This window comes from Episyrphus balteatus, chromosome 3, assembly GCF_945859705.1.
Source record: "Episyrphus balteatus chromosome 3, idEpiBalt1.1, whole genome shotgun sequence".
NCBI classification, from domain to species: domain Eukaryota; kingdom Metazoa; phylum Arthropoda; class Insecta; order Diptera; family Syrphidae; genus Episyrphus; species Episyrphus balteatus.
In genome coordinates, this window is record NC_079136.1 from 68,433,838 (window position 1) to 68,450,010 (window position 16,173).

Below are 16,173 nucleotides of genomic sequence, written 5' to 3' on the forward strand. Positions count from 1 at the left end.
TCTAAGCTATACAGGATGTATTTTATAGCCTTTAACTCTAGCCAATATTATACACTTTGGCCAAAAAACAAGTGATTTTTGGGTTTTTTAGCATTTGAGTAGGGTTGCCGAGTACTTGTCTACATTTGCGGGGTGGCACCCGACATTTTTTAGATAGAAGAGAGTCTTAGCTAAACATGATGTATTTTACAGCCTTTAACTCGGTCAAATATTATACACTTTGGCCAAAAAACAAGTGATTTTTGCGTTTTTTAGCATTTGAGTAGGGTTGCCGAGTACTTGTCTGCATTTGCGAGGTGGCACCCGACATTTTTTAGATAGAAGGGAGTATTATCTAAAATATGGCGTATAGTTTAGCTTTCTAGTGCATAAAAAGTTATACTGTTTTCTGCAAAGAAGATTTTTGTCAGTGTTGTATTCATTTGAATGGGGTTGCCACATTTGTAGGGTTACGTTCTTTATATTATTTTATTATTTTTTTTTAATATTTTGACTTTCGTTTGGCATTTAAAAAAAAACTTTTATCTGGCCAAATAACAAAGATATGAATGTATTAGTTATGTGACAATTTTTCCTTTCAAATAGGGTTGCCACATGGAAGTTCCCATTTTAGAAGTGGCAACCCTATTTTTTTATTTTCAGTATCAATTTATCTTTCATTTGACACCAATTTTAACCTCTAACCTTATGAGCTAAGTAACTCGACGGTCGCCTCTCCGACTATTAGGCCTAGGGTTTAAGAAGTTTAGCATACAAATATGCAGACTGTTGGAAGCTTAATAATTTCATCAGCTATACTTCTTACAAGTCTTCAATTTGTCAAAGCTGCCAGTCCATTTGATTCTGTCTTTAAAAAAGCAGCTGAAGAAGATCAAAGAGATAGAGAAAAAACTCAAGAATGTAAGAATAAATCTATGAACTTTAATATACTTTATATTTTAATTTATCTAATTTTATTTAAAGTGCCACTGAAAAATACAATCTTTGATTTTATCATTGTCGGCGGAGGTTCGGCAGGATGTGTGTTAGCCAATCGACTATCAGAGAATCCCAGGTGGAGTGTTTTATTGATAGAGGCCGGAGGCAATGAAAATATCGTTCATGACATGCCGATTCTGGCGCCCAATTTACAAAAAACTGATTCCGATTGGCAATACAAAACTACACCTCAGGAAAATGCTTGTTATGGAATGCGCAATAGACAATGTTCTTTTCCACATGGTAAAGTACTCGGAGGATCCAGTTCCATTAACTATATGTATTATACTCGGTGCAATATGAGGGATTACGATAATTGGGCTGCACTAGGAAACTATGGATGGTCTTTCCCGGAGGTTTTTCCCTACTTCCTGAGATCCGAAGGGGCGCATTTGAAAGGTTTGGAACAGTCCCTTTGGCACAATCGAACTGGAGAACAAAGTGTTGAGTTTGTCGAATTTAAAAGTGAAATAGCAAAGTATTTTGTGAAGGGCGCCCAAGACGCAGGACTCAAGTCTGTAGATTATAACGGCTATTTACAATTAGGTGTTTCCTTTGCCCAAGCCACTATTCGCAATGGACACAGGGCTAGTTCAGCAAAATCGTTCATTGAGCCCATCCGGCAGATTAGAAGAAACCTTCGAGTGATCAACTTTTCAACGGTGATAAAGATAAATATTGATCCCACAACTTTGACAGCGTATGGAGTTGAATATGTTTACAGGGACATAATGTATTCTGTTCGATCAAGAAAAGAAACAATACTATCTGCGGGAGCATTGCATTCTCCTCAGTTGCTTATGTTGTCCGGTGTTGGACCGGGAGAGAACCTTGAACGTGTTGGAATACCACAACTTGTTGAACTTCCTGTTGGTCAGATTCTATATGATCAAGTTTCTCATTTCGGACCAGTTTTTACCACAAATACCACTGGATCGACATTGCTTGAAAATACAATCACTCAGAAAGATCTTGATCAATATTTTGCTGGAAGTTCAGCGACAAGGATTTCCTCAACTGCAGGATTTGAAACAATAGCATTTCTTCGAACCCATAACTCAGATACACCCACAGATGTACCAAATATTGAAATAGCAATGGGTGCAGTTAGTTTGGCAAGTGATGGTGGCAAAGTTATTAAAGAAGCTGGAAACTTTCACGATGACATTTACCAAAAGGCTTTTAGCGAATTGGAAAACCGTGATCATTTTATCACCTTTCCTTTGCTTTTATATCCGAAATCAAAAGGCAATATTTGGTTGAGAGATCAAAATCCATTTAGCCCTCCAGAAATTAATCCAAACTTTTTGAAAGAACAAGAAGATGTTGAGTTACTCTTGGAGGGTATAAAAGAGGCAATTCGAATCGCCGAAACACCTTCAATGCAAAAGATCAATGCAACTTTGTGGAAACGTAATGTTCCGGGATGTGACGATTTGGAATTCGCTACTGATGACTATTGGAGATGTTCAATTAGAGTCTTATCGTACAATATTTATCACTACATTGGAACGTGTAAAATGGGACCAGATAGAGATCCAATGGCAGTTGTTAGCCCACAACTTAAGGTAAGAGGTGTAAGAAGATTGAGAGTTGTCGACAATAGTGTTGTGCCATCAATGCCGGCAGGACATACATATGCGGTTGCAGTTATGATTGCGGAAAAAGCAGCTGATTTAATTGAGAAAGAATGGGAGCCAAATTGTTGTTCTATTGATTAAAATTAAGTGCTTGAAAAAATTTGTGTAGCTACACTACGAAATAAAAAAAAAATTGTTTAATTGTTTAAAATTTGTTCCATCAGTCATTAAATTCAATAATGTTTCGTATAAGTATGTAAATGCTTTCAGATGTTTTAATTGACTCTATCCTAAAAAAAAAATAAATTTCAAATATTGGTAAAATATACATATCTTATTAACTTGGTCTATTTTTGTAAAAAAAATGTAAATGTAAATGCAAAAACAGTCAGTTCACTGTGGCGTATGAGTACTCAAAACATGAGGTACTTGTTTTTCATTTAATTAATTTGTACAATTGCTAAGCATTCTTTGAATCTCGCATCAAGGGGCAATGTAGTGCCCAGCCAAGTTCTCTAGCAACTTTGGCACTACACCCTTATTTACAGGAAACAACTCAGGCCATTTTCGACCCGCCTCTAACTTCCACACCAAAGATGCTAGAAATTTGGGTTCAAATTTGTATCAATAACATTTTGATTGTTTACTTGGCAATTTTTGAAATAACTTTAAAAATCGGTAATTAAAAGAAAAATTGTCAAGAGAACAATCAAAATTTTATTGATACGAATTTGAACCCAAATTTGAGAACTTGGTACACTTTTACATCTCAGTACTTTTTAAGCCAGCATAACCCGACAAACAATTTTGGTTCTATAAAGCTTTACAGATGCAAATGTTACTTCTGTAAAGCATTATAGAAGTAAAATTGTTAGTAGGGAATTCCAACATAGGAGAACTTGGCTCTTTTTTTTAACATTAATGTTTTTGTTGAGATCGAAATATCGAGTGACAGTTTAAATCAGAATGAAATTCTTACAAAAACAACCAATTCCGTTCCACTTTACAATGTTTCTCGAATTAAAGAATGTACAATAAAATACAATGAAAATGTGCAATAAAAAATTTAAAAAAAAAATAATATTTCCTCTTCATTTGAATGTTAGAAAAAGTTATTTTCTGTTCCTTAAAAGGAATTTTATTCATTTGAATTCATTGAATTCTGGGTTTTTTGTTTACTAAAAATTAACAAAAAATATATTTCTTGCAAAACCCTCGTAATCTTACATTAAGAATGTCACAAATCTCAATTTACTGAGCTTATGTTGGGTTTGATATTTATTGTTTGAATTAATATAAAGAAAAGATATACATTTTTTTTTTCTTCGTAATTTAGCTTGGTTTTAGACCTTAAATTTAAATATTATTTAAATTAACGTTTACTATAAAGTCAGGAACGTCAATAGATTTTGTAATATAATTTCCAGCAAAATAGTGTCCACCAATTCACAATCCCTCACAAAGCTTCTTACAGTAAAAATCTTCGTTTTGGTCGTTTATATTTTAAGAAACTTATTTACAACACATCAAATCGATTTGGTAAGCACTTAAAATAAAATTTGGGATATGAAAGTTTTCGACTCCATATTGTTTTTGTGGGCTTATAACGTTGAATCAACTTGGCTGAGAGTATAGAAAATTTAGAAATAAATAAAACATTGAAACAATAAATTTTTAAATTGACTTACAAAATAAATCGTTAGAAATAATATGTCGTCGGTTCTTTTTTGATATAGTAAGAATGGTATCAATAGCACCTGAGTCATACAATCGGTTTTTGATCTAAAAGTTTTTTTTTTTTTTTTTTTTTTTGAGAAAATACCAATTATAAAATATTTTTAAAATATTAAATTCTTACTTTTCTTAAAATACGGTTTGAGGTCATGATTTTTTGGGTGAAAATAGCTTCAAACTCATATAAAAATCGAGTTTCCTTTTCCAAGCGTATCGTTTGGCTGATTTCATGAAGAATTTGTATGTCCTTTACAGCTATGCCTTATTTGTAAGTGCAAAAATTAAAAATTAATTATATTGATAAAAAATTACAAAGTTCATACCTTGAGTAAGGTTCATCAAAATTATACTACATGAAACAACAAATAAAACAAAAATAAATTTTGATGTTCCAGCCTGAAATATTATTATTTTTTTAATTATTATAATTACGAATGGAAACCAATGTTGTTCTTACTGTATTTTGTGAAAACATTTGTGAATATTCAAATTCTCCCATCATCATTACAGTAGTTCTTAATATTGCTCTCAAAGGACTATTGAAATATTCTGACATGGGAAAGATGAGAGAAAAACTCATAGCAAATCCAACTATCAGAAATATAAAGGACATCATCACCTAAAGACGTTATTTTAAAGTTAATTATGTATTTTGAAATTTAAATAAAAACAAACACTAAATGAATTTAAAAAAATCAAAATATTTGCTAATAAACGTCTTTCGAAAGTGTCCCGAACGTGTCCCGCACGTGTCCCGAATGTGTCCCGAACGTGTCCCAAACGTGTCCCGAATGTGTTTCGAATATGTCCCGAATGTGTCCTGAACGTGTCCCGACCCGAATGTGTCCCGAATGTGTCCCGAACGTGTCCCGAACGTGCCCCGAACGTGCCCTGAACGTGTCCAGAACGTGTCCCGAATGTGTCCCGAACTTGTTCCAATAATAAACAAATTACCTACCTTCAGAAAGTTTTTCAAAACAGTTGTAAACATAAGACTATAACATCCAAGACTCGGTATCCGTCCAATTATTAACATCAAATTAATCCATGCTGGTAAAATAATCAAACTATTTAGCGAGTAGATTAGTTGAAATTGATTTTTAAGTTGCCAAATCAGAGGTTGAATAAACCCGTAAATACAGTTGATTAACGCAAAAGTTGAAGTCAAAAGATTCGATAAGATTTCAAATTCATAAATAAGTTTTCGTAGTGGTATAAAACAAGCCTTTAGATTCAAAAGAAATCAATTTTATTTTTTTTTTTTTTTAATGAAGGTTGAAAACTTACCTGGATTATTGCATGACAAAAAAGTTGAAAACCAACAAAAACTAGTAAAATGTTAAGGGTTTTTAATAAAGGCAAAATCTGAGCTATTTCAACGTCCAAATATGTGTTTGTTGCTACGGTTTCCTGAATCTCAGATAACTTTTCATAATTCCTGACAATCAATGTAGCAGTAGCTGATAGAAATACCACAAACAAAACATGCATTGCTACCAAAATGTAAAAGAATCTTCGGTAATGTCGCCATTTACAAGTCAAAAACACTTCTGAAATTTGGATTTTTGAATAAAAATGTTCGAAATTTATTAAGCATTGATCCTCACCAATCAGCGGATGTTGCAAAAAAATACACTCAGGACTGTAAACACCATTAAAAGAATTTACAATTTGATTTAGAACACACATTTGATGATCATATTTTCCAGGATAATCCTTTTTGGTGCCAGAAGATGGACATAAAATGGAAAAATCTGGAAACACAAAATATCATTAATATTCACTCTGTGGTTCTCGATATAAAGGCTTTTAATTACCAAATTTAAATTCATAAGAACTACCAAGTTCTGAATTTTCAATATATTTATCAAATAAATCCTTGAAATACTCAACAGGTTCATTGAAACGTCGAATTATAAGATCGATTACCGAATCCTTTTCAAGAAAATATTTCTGATTTTCTGATATTGTGACTCCTGCAAATAAGTTTTTTTCAATTTTCTGATATTTTCTTCTAATATCTTCTTCCCGAGTGGCTCACTTATAGTGAGCCACTTGCATATTAAAAACTTATTTAATACGAACAACTTACCAACAGTTTTACGACTCAAATCACCTCCATGTCTGAGTAATTCTTCAAGGATCTCTTTACAGTCATTTAAAACAGCCAAATGGCATAGATTTAAGGCTATACAATTTGTATTACAACATTTTGAGTCACAAATAAAAGTTAGCTGGTTTAAAAATGTATGAGTATCGTCTATCTTCCTTAGCATTCGAATGCACTTTATAATAGGAATTATATTAAATTTTAGTAAATAATAAAAAATACTGACACTTACTTGAATTAGATCTCTTTTAGAAATTAAATGAAAAAATTCTTCATAAAGTTTATTCAAATCACAATTGACAGAGCGAACGTGCTTATAGATACCATTTTTCTCTGTAAGGAAAAATAAGGTGGTAGAAATAATATTACTCATTTTAATGTTCAACTTGTTTCATCATTGAAAACTACGATTATTTAGTAAGTTATGTTCGTTTTTAACTATACCAACATTATTCTCAATGTCAATATAGTCACACAAGCATGTAACATTTTATCAACAGTTTTATCAATTCATTATTAAGTAACCTCAAAGAAAATTCTTCTATCTTGTAAGTGTGGTTTTAATTTAAAAAAAAGGTCAAACCAATGTTTTTTTGTGTTTTTATTCATTCATTTTTATTCACAAGTATTTTATTAATTTTAAGTAAGAATCTATTATAGCATTTTATTTTCTATTCATGCATTTAGTTCTCCATCAGGCGTTTTCGTAAATAAAAACCTTTGTCCAAAAAATAACAATATAATACATAATCATATCTCTGTTTGCCAATATCTAGGCAGAAATTGGGAGCGGCAAATTTGGAGACCAATTTTCTTTTATCTCATAGAAACCAAAAAGATTTTTCCATGACTGTTTTTTGATGTCTTATAAGATAGAAGTCTGCAACAAATTTTGTCGATGACTTTCATCTCTCACTTGTCATTGCGCATTATTAGAGAAGCAATTTCATTTTCATGGTTGGTTTGTATACATATAATTTTGTGGTATTTGTTTTTTGGATTTTTTTTTTGACGTGATAACGTCTTATAAATCGATGAACCATGGCAGCCACCACAAAAAAGTGAAGCCATTTTTTAACGTTACACTCTCGCACTTTCGCAGTGCGGCAAAAATTTCAATTAAAAATAAACTATTAGAGATACAAAAATCTTCTATAGCTTATTGAAAGATAATAACCTAAAGCTTAATCTAAATGAAGGATTTTTAAAAATTCAGTTAATTTATAGGGTAAACAGGGGTAAAACGGAAAGATGAAATTTGGGCTAAAATCTAAACACGAAGTCGTAGAGAATTGATTTTTTTTTGCTATAGATAGATGAGATTAATTTAAGAATAACTGCATTTAAGAAAAAATTATAAAAAATTTTGAAACTAAGCTATAACGTTTTGTTTGACGTGTTGTTGTACACGTGTTGGGGCTATGACAAAATGACGATTTTGGGTAAAGGAAATTTTTTTGACGATTCTAAAGATGCCAGGTGAAAGATGAGGATGAGGGTCTGATACGGATTTTTTTTCCAACACTCTGCGTTTCGAAATATGAATTTTTGAAAAACACCTAGTTTTTTAGGGGTATTTTTGGGTAATTTTTGTTTTTTAGCTTTTTTTGGAGCGTTCAAACTCTTTAGGATACGTAGGTTTTGGCCTTATGCATACATGTGCAAAAACTTGGAATCGTTTAGTGAGTTTTGACTGAATAACGGAAGAAACAAGTTTTTAAAAAACACGTTTTTTGACCGTTTTTAACCGATTTTCATCGTTTTTTTATTTTTATCTTTTTTTCTTTAATAGATATATGAATAAAGTTAGTTGAGTAATGACTACGACTATATGTGTGCGAAGTTTCAATCATTTTCGTAAACACAATTTTGAGATAACGGTAAAATAAACTTTTCAAATTCAACAGGTTATAAATTTTGACCAAGAGCAGATAGAAATTTTATTTATGAGCATCCTGATACAATTACCTTTCATTTGGTATATCACACATAACGGTAGACTAACTACAAGCTACACAATGCTAAATCAAGAAACTTGCGAAAAACCTCAAAACACCAGTGGAGACCTGTTGCCCCCCGAACAGCCACCAATGTGGGAAGTACCGTAATCTCAGTCTGGAAATTCGACATGGTTGACTTTAAAAAATTCTAACTTCTCTTGTAGGCATCTTTAAAATGAGATTGGTACGTCATATGAAAGGTGAAATAAAAAGGTTACACATGGTATATATTTTTTATATTTTGTCAAACAAAAAACTTGATTCCATAGAAAACTTCTAGCTCTTTTTGTAGATGTCTCATAGACCTGATCGATATAAGCTAAGACAATAATTTTTCAGATGGTATAACATTTTTTATAGGTTTTAAGGGAAAAAATGGAATTAATGACGTGAGAAGATAAAAATGCATGTTTTTATTGTTGCTTTTTTTGATGGAAATGATTGTTTTCAATAAATTATAATTTTTACTTATATACTTTTTGCGCATTGTAAAAATTTAACCCCTTGTAGCCCCATGTGACATTTCTGTAACAAACCGAAAAAGATCGCGCAAAAGCTGTGAAAAACATATTTTTATACTTTTAAAGCTTCTTACATAATCTTTAAGAATTGCTTTATCGAAATAATGCGCCATATTTCTAATAAATAGCACCAATAGTTTTTAATTGGCAGTTAATGTAGAAAGTTTGGCTTTTTTGGAAAACAAGCAAATTTATGTAAAAACTACGAAATTCAGAAAAAATATTTTTCGTGCATAAACTAACGGGGTTTTATTTTTGGATTTTAGGAATGCGCCTAAAAATAAATATTAGATAGCTTTTTGTTTGAATTTTTGCATTTATATACAAAAATAAATTATTTAAACTTTTTTTTTTACTGCATAAATTTCGAAATAACTAAGCAAATAATGAATTTATTGAATTTTTAAAAAATACGTGTTTTATTATAGCTAAAGCCCTTTCGATTGACATTAGTAATTTTAAAATTTACAATGTTGGGTTACAAGGGGTTAAAAATGGTTTTTTTCTTAAAAGGAAATACTTGGCTTTTAAATTGCATAATTTTTTTTGTAAGCTTTTAAAATAAAAAAATTAATATAATGAATAAATAAAAAAGGTATTTTTTTTAGGTTTTTCTTGTAAATTATGATTGTTTGAAAAAAGTAAACGCTTCAATTGACTCATTTTAAACAAAAGCACACAACCTGTTTTCATCGTCCGTAAACCGGCTTGACAGACAACCTCTTTTTAAATAGCTTTTAAGTAGGGGAAGTAGATTTGGATGCCTATTAGGGTGGGTCAAAAACTTATTTTTTCAAATCCTAATAGCGCGGAAATGTTGCAAATGTGGAAGACTAAGAAGGATTTAAGAAATAATCAAAATCGGTTAATATCTTCTGACTCCAGTTCGGCCCGACTTGAAAATTAAAAAAAAAAGTATTTTAAGAAAAAAAAAAATTGACCCCCATAACGCATTATTTTTACCAATATAATAGCTTTAGATAAATCTTTTATGAGCTAAATATTAAGTAGAAAAAAAAATTGTTCAAATTGGTTAAGGACTTCCGGACTTTTGGCGTTTTGAAATTTGTCGAAATAATGCAAAATTCCTAAAAAATGAAGTTGACACAATCAGTGAAAGTCATGAACTCGCTGAAGATTGAAAAATCTGTCGGTCAAGATGGCTTTGACTATTTATCATTCTCCTCGCCGCACAGTGGTGCATTTGGTGCTATATGACGTCAAAAATCATGTACACAGCATAATTTCATGACGAAAAGTCATGAAATTTAGAACACTGAAGCATATTAGTATGATAAATACGAAAAATCTTCCAACTTTTATTTTTTCAAAATGGTATTTCCAAAATGGGGGACAGAATATGCGTTTATAGAAATTTCTTTTTTAAAACCGTAAGCTAGAAATTTACCTAAATTGATATCAAAAAGATGTTCACTCTTGGATATGTAAAACTGTTCGTATTCAATGAAAAAACATTTTAAAAAAATTAAAACAAATACTAAAAAGTTCAAAAGTAGTAAAACACACTCTTAGATCTTTGTTTATGCTATTTCTTGGATATTTTTTTGGTAAAGTTAGCACATTTGTTTACTTCTTCTTAGGTATATTGTATAGGAACCTAAAATTTTTTTTGCTAATTTTTGCAAAACAGAAAAACAACCTGACTAATAAAATAACTAATAACCAAAAACATACGATTTGAAGAGTTTGCTAATACGATACTTTAAACAAATAATAAGAAACCAAATGTGAATAATAATTGTAGTACCTAAGATTTGTAATATGGTAAACTATCAGCAGTATCTTTTTTTCGTGGAACACCCTGTATAATATACAGTGTACCTATAATAAGTACTTTTTTAAAACAAACATTTCACCAAAAAAACATCAATTCGGAGTAAATATATTAAGCTTATAATCTTGCGCGTGTTTATTTATTTACTTAGTCTCGTGCTTTAAAAAAAACAGCCAATGACTTTTTTAATGACTTTATCATTACTCATTTGTGTGTCAACAAATCGTTGATAAGGTGCCAAAACTGTTTGAAAAAAAAAAATGATAAACATCAAAAGGTATTAATTAAAAGCTACATACAATTTAAATTCCATCTCATTAGCTGTCTAAAATCTATCCAATTAGTATTATCTGAGCACCATCCCATACATTTTTTATTCCAAATCAAAGGCGAATTAACACCAAACCTCTTGGTAATCATAGATCAAATAAGTAGAAATTTTTATTGTTTGTGAATGTTACTTTTAGATTTTTGTTGAACCAAGAGTCAAAAAAAGTTTAACATAAATATGAAGACCGTTGAAAGTATCATACTATCGTCAGCGTTACTTTTCATTAGTCTTCAACTGATTGAGGCAGCCAATCCATTTGACTACGTCTTTAAAAGAGCTGCCGAGGAAAATCAAAGAGATAGAGAAAAAAGACAATATGGTAAGAAAAATCTGTGAATTTTTTTTTTTTTGAAACTTTCATTTAATTTTATTTTTAGTTCCAAAAGATAACTCCATTTTTGATTTTATCATTGTGGGTGGAGGCTCAGCAGGATGTTTGTTAGCCAATCGACTTTCAGAGAATCCCAGATGGAGTGTTTTATTGATAGAAGCTGGTGGCAATGAAAATATCGTTCATGACATGCCAATTCTGGCACCCAATTTACAAAAAACTGATTCCGATTGGCAATACCAAACTACACCTCAGGAAAATGCTTGTTTTGGAATGCGTGATAGAAAATGTTCCCTTCCTCATGGCAAGGTACTTGGAGGATCCAGTTCCATAAACTATTTGTATTATACTCGGGGAAATATGCGAGATTACTATAATTGGGCTGCACTAGGAAACTATGGATGGTCTTTCCCAGAGGTTTTTCACTACTACATGAAATCAGAAGGGGCTTATTTGAAAGGTTTAGAACAGTCTCCGTGGCACAATCGAACTGGGGAATTGAGTGTAGAGTTTGTCGAGTTCAGAAGTGAAATAGCAAAGTATTTTGTGAAGGGCGCCCAAGATGCAGGACTAAAGTCTGTAGATTATAATGGTTATTCGCAATTAGGTGTTTCCTTTGCCCAAGCAACTACACGAAATGGACACAGAGCTAGCTCATCCAAATCGTTTATTGAGCCTATTCGGTACTCAAGGAAGAACCTTCATGTGATCAACTATTCGACAGTAATAAAGATCATTATTGATCCCATAACTTTGACAGCTTTAGGAGTCGAGCATGTTTATAAGGGCAAAGTGTATTCTGTTCATTCTAGAAAGGAAACAATATTATCTGCGGGAGCACTGCATTCTCCTCAGTTACTTATGCTCTCCGGTATTGGACCGGGAGAGAATCTTCAACGTGTTGGAATATCACAACTTGTTGAACTTCCTGTTGGCCAAGTTCTTTATGATCAAGTTACACATTTTGGACCTGTTTTCACAACAAATACCACTGGATCGACACTGTTTGGAAATACTATCACTCAGAAAGATTTGGATCAATATTTTGCCGGAAGTGCTGGGACCAGGATTTCCTCCACTGCAGGATTTGAAACATTGGCATTTTTCCGAACTCGAAACTCACGAACACCGACAGATGTACCGAATATCGAAATAGCCATGGGTGCAGTTGGTTTGGCAAGTGATGGTGGAACGACTTTCAAAACAGCTGCAAACTTTCGAGATGATGTTTACCAAAAGGCTTTTAGCGAACTAGAAAATCGTGACCATTTTACAACCATTCCTGTGCTTTTGTATCCAAAATCTAAAGGAAGTCTTCGGTTAAGAGATCGAAATCCATTTAGCCCTCCAGAAATAAATCCAAACTATTTGAAGGAACAAGAAGATGTTGAGTTTCTCTTGGAAGGTATAAAAGAGGCAATTCGAATTGCAGAAACACCTTCAATGCAAAAGATCAATGCAACGTTGTGGAAGAGGAATGTTCCAGGATGTGAACATTTGAAATTCGGTACCGATGAATATTGGAGATGTTCAATTAGAGTGTTATCTTACAACTTTTATCATTATATTGGAACGTGCAGAATGGGACCACACACAGATCCAATGGCAGTTGTAAGTCCGGAACTGAAGGTTCGTGGTGTGAGAAGACTGAGAGTTGTTGATAATAGTGTTGTGCCGACAATGCCAGCAGGACATACAGCTGCTGTTGCACTTATGATTGCCGAAAAAGCAGCTGATTTAATTAAACAAGAATGGGAGCAAAATTATAAAATAAATATAAATACATAAATGATTTAAATAAATGACGCGCGTCAGTTTTCAAAAAGTGACGCGCCTCAGTTTTTTAAAAGTTTTGAAAAGTGACCCAAAATTTGAAACTTAAAAAGTTGAAAAAAAAATTCATTATATTTGATTGTATTTATACAAGGCTTTTTTTATAAATTATCATTTTTTTCTTATTTTGTATTTTCAAGAATAGACCAATAAAATAAAAGGCATACAAAGTTACAGAGTTTATTTTAAGGAACTTCGGAAGAAGAATACATCTAAATTTTTATTAAAATAAGAAGGAAATTTTGTTCGCGACTTGAATAAAATTATTTATCAACTTTGTGTCTTTTTAAAAAAGGACATACTTATAACTTTTAATTCATACGCACGAGTTGTCTAAGAGTAATTAGACATATAGCTAGATTGGCTAGAATTGCCATTTTGGAATACTTGTTTAATTTAAAGAAAATTAAATACATACTTCTTAGTTAAAAGAAGACATTTTATTTATTTATCAGAGAATATAAATAATTTTACATATTTCCGTACTTTACTATATTAATTTATTTACCTACATTTATTTTATAATTTTGCTCCCATTCTTGTTTAATTAAATCAGCTGCTTTTTCGGCAATCATAAGTGCAATAGCAGCTGTATGTCCTGCTGGCATTGTCGGCACAACACTATTATCCACAACTCTCAGTCTTCTCACACCACGAACCTTCAGTTCCGGACTTACAACTGCCGTTGGATCTGTGTGTGGTCCCACTTTGCACGTTCCAATATAATGATAAAAGTTGTAAGATAACACTCTAATTGAACATCTCCAATATTCATCGGTACGGAATTTCAAATGTTCACATCCTGGAACATTCCTCTTCCACAACGTTGCATTGATCTTTTGCATTGAAGGTGTTTCTGCAATTCGAATTGCCTCTTTTATACCTTCCAAGAGAAACTCAACATCTTCTTGTTCCTTCAAATAGTTTGGATTGATTTCTGGAGGGCTAAATGGATTTCGATCTCTCAACCAAAGACTTCCTTTAGATTTTGGATACAAAAGCACAGGAATGGTTGTAAAATGGTCACGATTTTCTAGTTCGCTAAAAGCTTTTTGGTAAATGTCATCTCGAAAGTTTGCAGCTGTCTTAAAAACCGTCCCACCATCACTCGCCAAACCAAAAGCACCCATTGCTATTTCTATGTTTGGTACATCTGTGGGTGTTCGTGAGTTTCGAGTTCGAAGAAATGCCAGTGCTTCAAATCCTGCAGTCGAAGAAATTCTTGTGGCAGCACTTCCAGCAAAATATTGATCCAAATCTTTCTGAGTGATAGTATTTCCAAACAATGTCGATCCAGTGGTATTTGTTGTGAAAACAGGTCCAAAATGTGTTACTTGATCGTATAGAACTTGGCCAACAGGAAGTTCAACAAGTTGTGGTATTCCAACACGTTCAAGGTCCTCTCCCGTTCCAACACCGGACAACATAAGCAACTGAGGAGAATGCAATGCTCCCGCAGATAGTATTGTTTCTTTTCTTGATCGAACAGAATACATTATGTCCCTGTAAACGTATTCAACTCCATACGCTGTCAAAGTTTTTGGATCGATATTTATCTTTATCACCGTCGAATAGTTGATCACATGAAGGTTCTTCCTTGAGTACCGGATAGGCTCAATAAAAGATTTGGATGAGCTAGCTCTGTGTCCATTTCGCGTAGTTGCTTGGGCAAAGGAAACACCTAATTGCGAATAGCCGTTATAATCTACAGACTTGAGTCCTGCATCTTGGGCGCCCTTCACAAAATACTTTGCTATTTTACTTCTGAACTCGACAAACTCTACACTCAATTCCCCAGTTCGATTGTGAAAAGGGGACAAATATTCATCCTCTAAATTCATGAAGAAGTTGTTCAGGTCTATTCCAAACTCAACCCAAATATTTATATTCCGCCTATTGCCCCGAGTAAAGGTCATAAAGTTAATGGAAGTAGTTCCTCCGAGTGCTCTCCCATGGGGTAGGGAACATTTTCTGTCACGCATTCCAAAACAAGCATTTTCCTGAGGTGTTGTTTGGTATTGCCAATCGGACTCAGTTTTTTGTAAATTGGGTGCCACAATTGGCATGTCATGAACGATATTTTCATTGCCTCCAGCTTCTATCAATAAAACACTCCATCTGGGATTCTCTGACAGGCGATTGGCTAACAAACATCCTGCTGAACCTCCGCCGACAATGATAAAATCAAAGATTGTATTATTCGGTGGCACTTTAAATAAAATTAAATGAAAGTTTAAAGAAAACAAAGTTCACACATTTATTTTTACCATATTGGTATTTTTTTTTATCTCTTTGGTCTTCCTCGGCAGCTCTTTTAAAGACGGAGTCAAAAGGATTTTCAGTTACAATCACTTGAAGACCGATAAAAAGTAACGCGGACGATAGTATGAAGCTTCCAATTTTCAACATATTTATGAAAAAACTTTTTTAGACTCTTTTTTCAACAAACTTCTAATGTAAACAAAAATTCACAATATTAAGAGTTAATTGTTTCTCATTTGATCTTAGATTATCAAGAAGTTTGTTGTTAATGTGCTTTTCATTCAGAATAAAAATGTATGGGATGGCGTACTGATAATACTTATTAGATAGATTTTAGAGAACAAATGAGATGAGTTTTTTAAATTGTATGCCCTTTATAGGTATAATTAACACCTTTTAATGTTTATCATTTTTTTTTTTCAAACAGCCTTGAACCTTATCAACACACAAAAATGAGTAAATGACAATAAACTCATTAAAATATCTGACTCTTTTCTTATAAAAAATATTTAAATAAATAAATAACACGCGCCAGAATATACGGTTAATTTATTATTTACACCGAAAGTAAAGTATGAACCGCACGGTATACAGGATGTCCCATTTTAATTGTTTTTTTTTCGTTCTCGAGTTAGTGAGACTAACGTGTTTTTTTCAAAATGACGGACTCCCCACAAGGCTAAACAATACGCAAACTG

At 32.5% G+C, this 16,173-nt stretch overlaps 4 protein-coding genes across 4 annotated transcripts; 2 read left to right on the top strand and 2 right to left on the bottom strand.

Annotated features, from left to right (window-relative positions):
* The first annotated feature begins 758 nt into the window (after window positions 1–758).
* Window positions 759–2,700, top strand: LOC129915059 (glucose dehydrogenase [FAD, quinone]-like). The gene is made up of 2 exons (XM_055994518.1): window positions 759–900; window positions 964–2,700. The coding sequence occupies exons 1-2, from the start codon at window positions 759–761 to the stop codon at window positions 2,697–2,699; spliced, it is 1,878 nt and encodes a 625-aa protein (XP_055850493.1). The 3' UTR covers window position 2,700.
* A 1,094-nt stretch (window positions 2,701–3,794) lies between these two features.
* LOC129915897 (transient receptor potential channel pyrexia-like) lies at window positions 3,795–6,885 on the bottom strand. The gene is made up of 11 exons (XM_055995596.1): window positions 6,635–6,885; window positions 6,385–6,577; window positions 6,110–6,268; window positions 5,900–6,046; window positions 5,580–5,842; window positions 5,251–5,517; window positions 4,750–4,911; window positions 4,616–4,688; window positions 4,417–4,553; window positions 4,247–4,340; window positions 3,795–4,181 (listed from the first exon to the last, which is right to left on the bottom strand). The coding sequence occupies exons 1-11, from the start codon at window positions 6,773–6,775 to the stop codon at window positions 4,075–4,077; spliced, it is 1,743 nt and encodes a 580-aa protein (XP_055851571.1). The 5' UTR covers window positions 6,776–6,885; the 3' UTR covers window positions 3,795–4,074.
* Window positions 6,886–11,099: 4,214 nt separating this feature from the next.
* LOC129915318 (glucose dehydrogenase [FAD, quinone]-like) lies at window positions 11,100–13,241 on the top strand. The gene is made up of 2 exons (XM_055994806.1): window positions 11,100–11,368; window positions 11,427–13,241. Exons 1-2 carry the CDS (start codon window positions 11,227–11,229, stop codon window positions 13,166–13,168), a joined length of 1,884 nt encoding a protein of 627 aa, XP_055850781.1. The 5' UTR covers window positions 11,100–11,226; the 3' UTR covers window positions 13,169–13,241.
* A 258-nt stretch (window positions 13,242–13,499) lies between these two features.
* On the bottom strand, window positions 13,500–15,905 carry LOC129915714 (glucose dehydrogenase [FAD, quinone]-like). The gene is made up of 2 exons (XM_055995373.1): window positions 15,481–15,905; window positions 13,500–15,422 (listed from the first exon to the last, which is right to left on the bottom strand). Exons 1-2 carry the CDS (start codon window positions 15,620–15,622, stop codon window positions 13,714–13,716), a joined length of 1,851 nt encoding a protein of 616 aa, XP_055851348.1. The 5' UTR covers window positions 15,623–15,905; the 3' UTR covers window positions 13,500–13,713.
* Window positions 15,906–16,173: the final 268 nt, after the last annotated feature.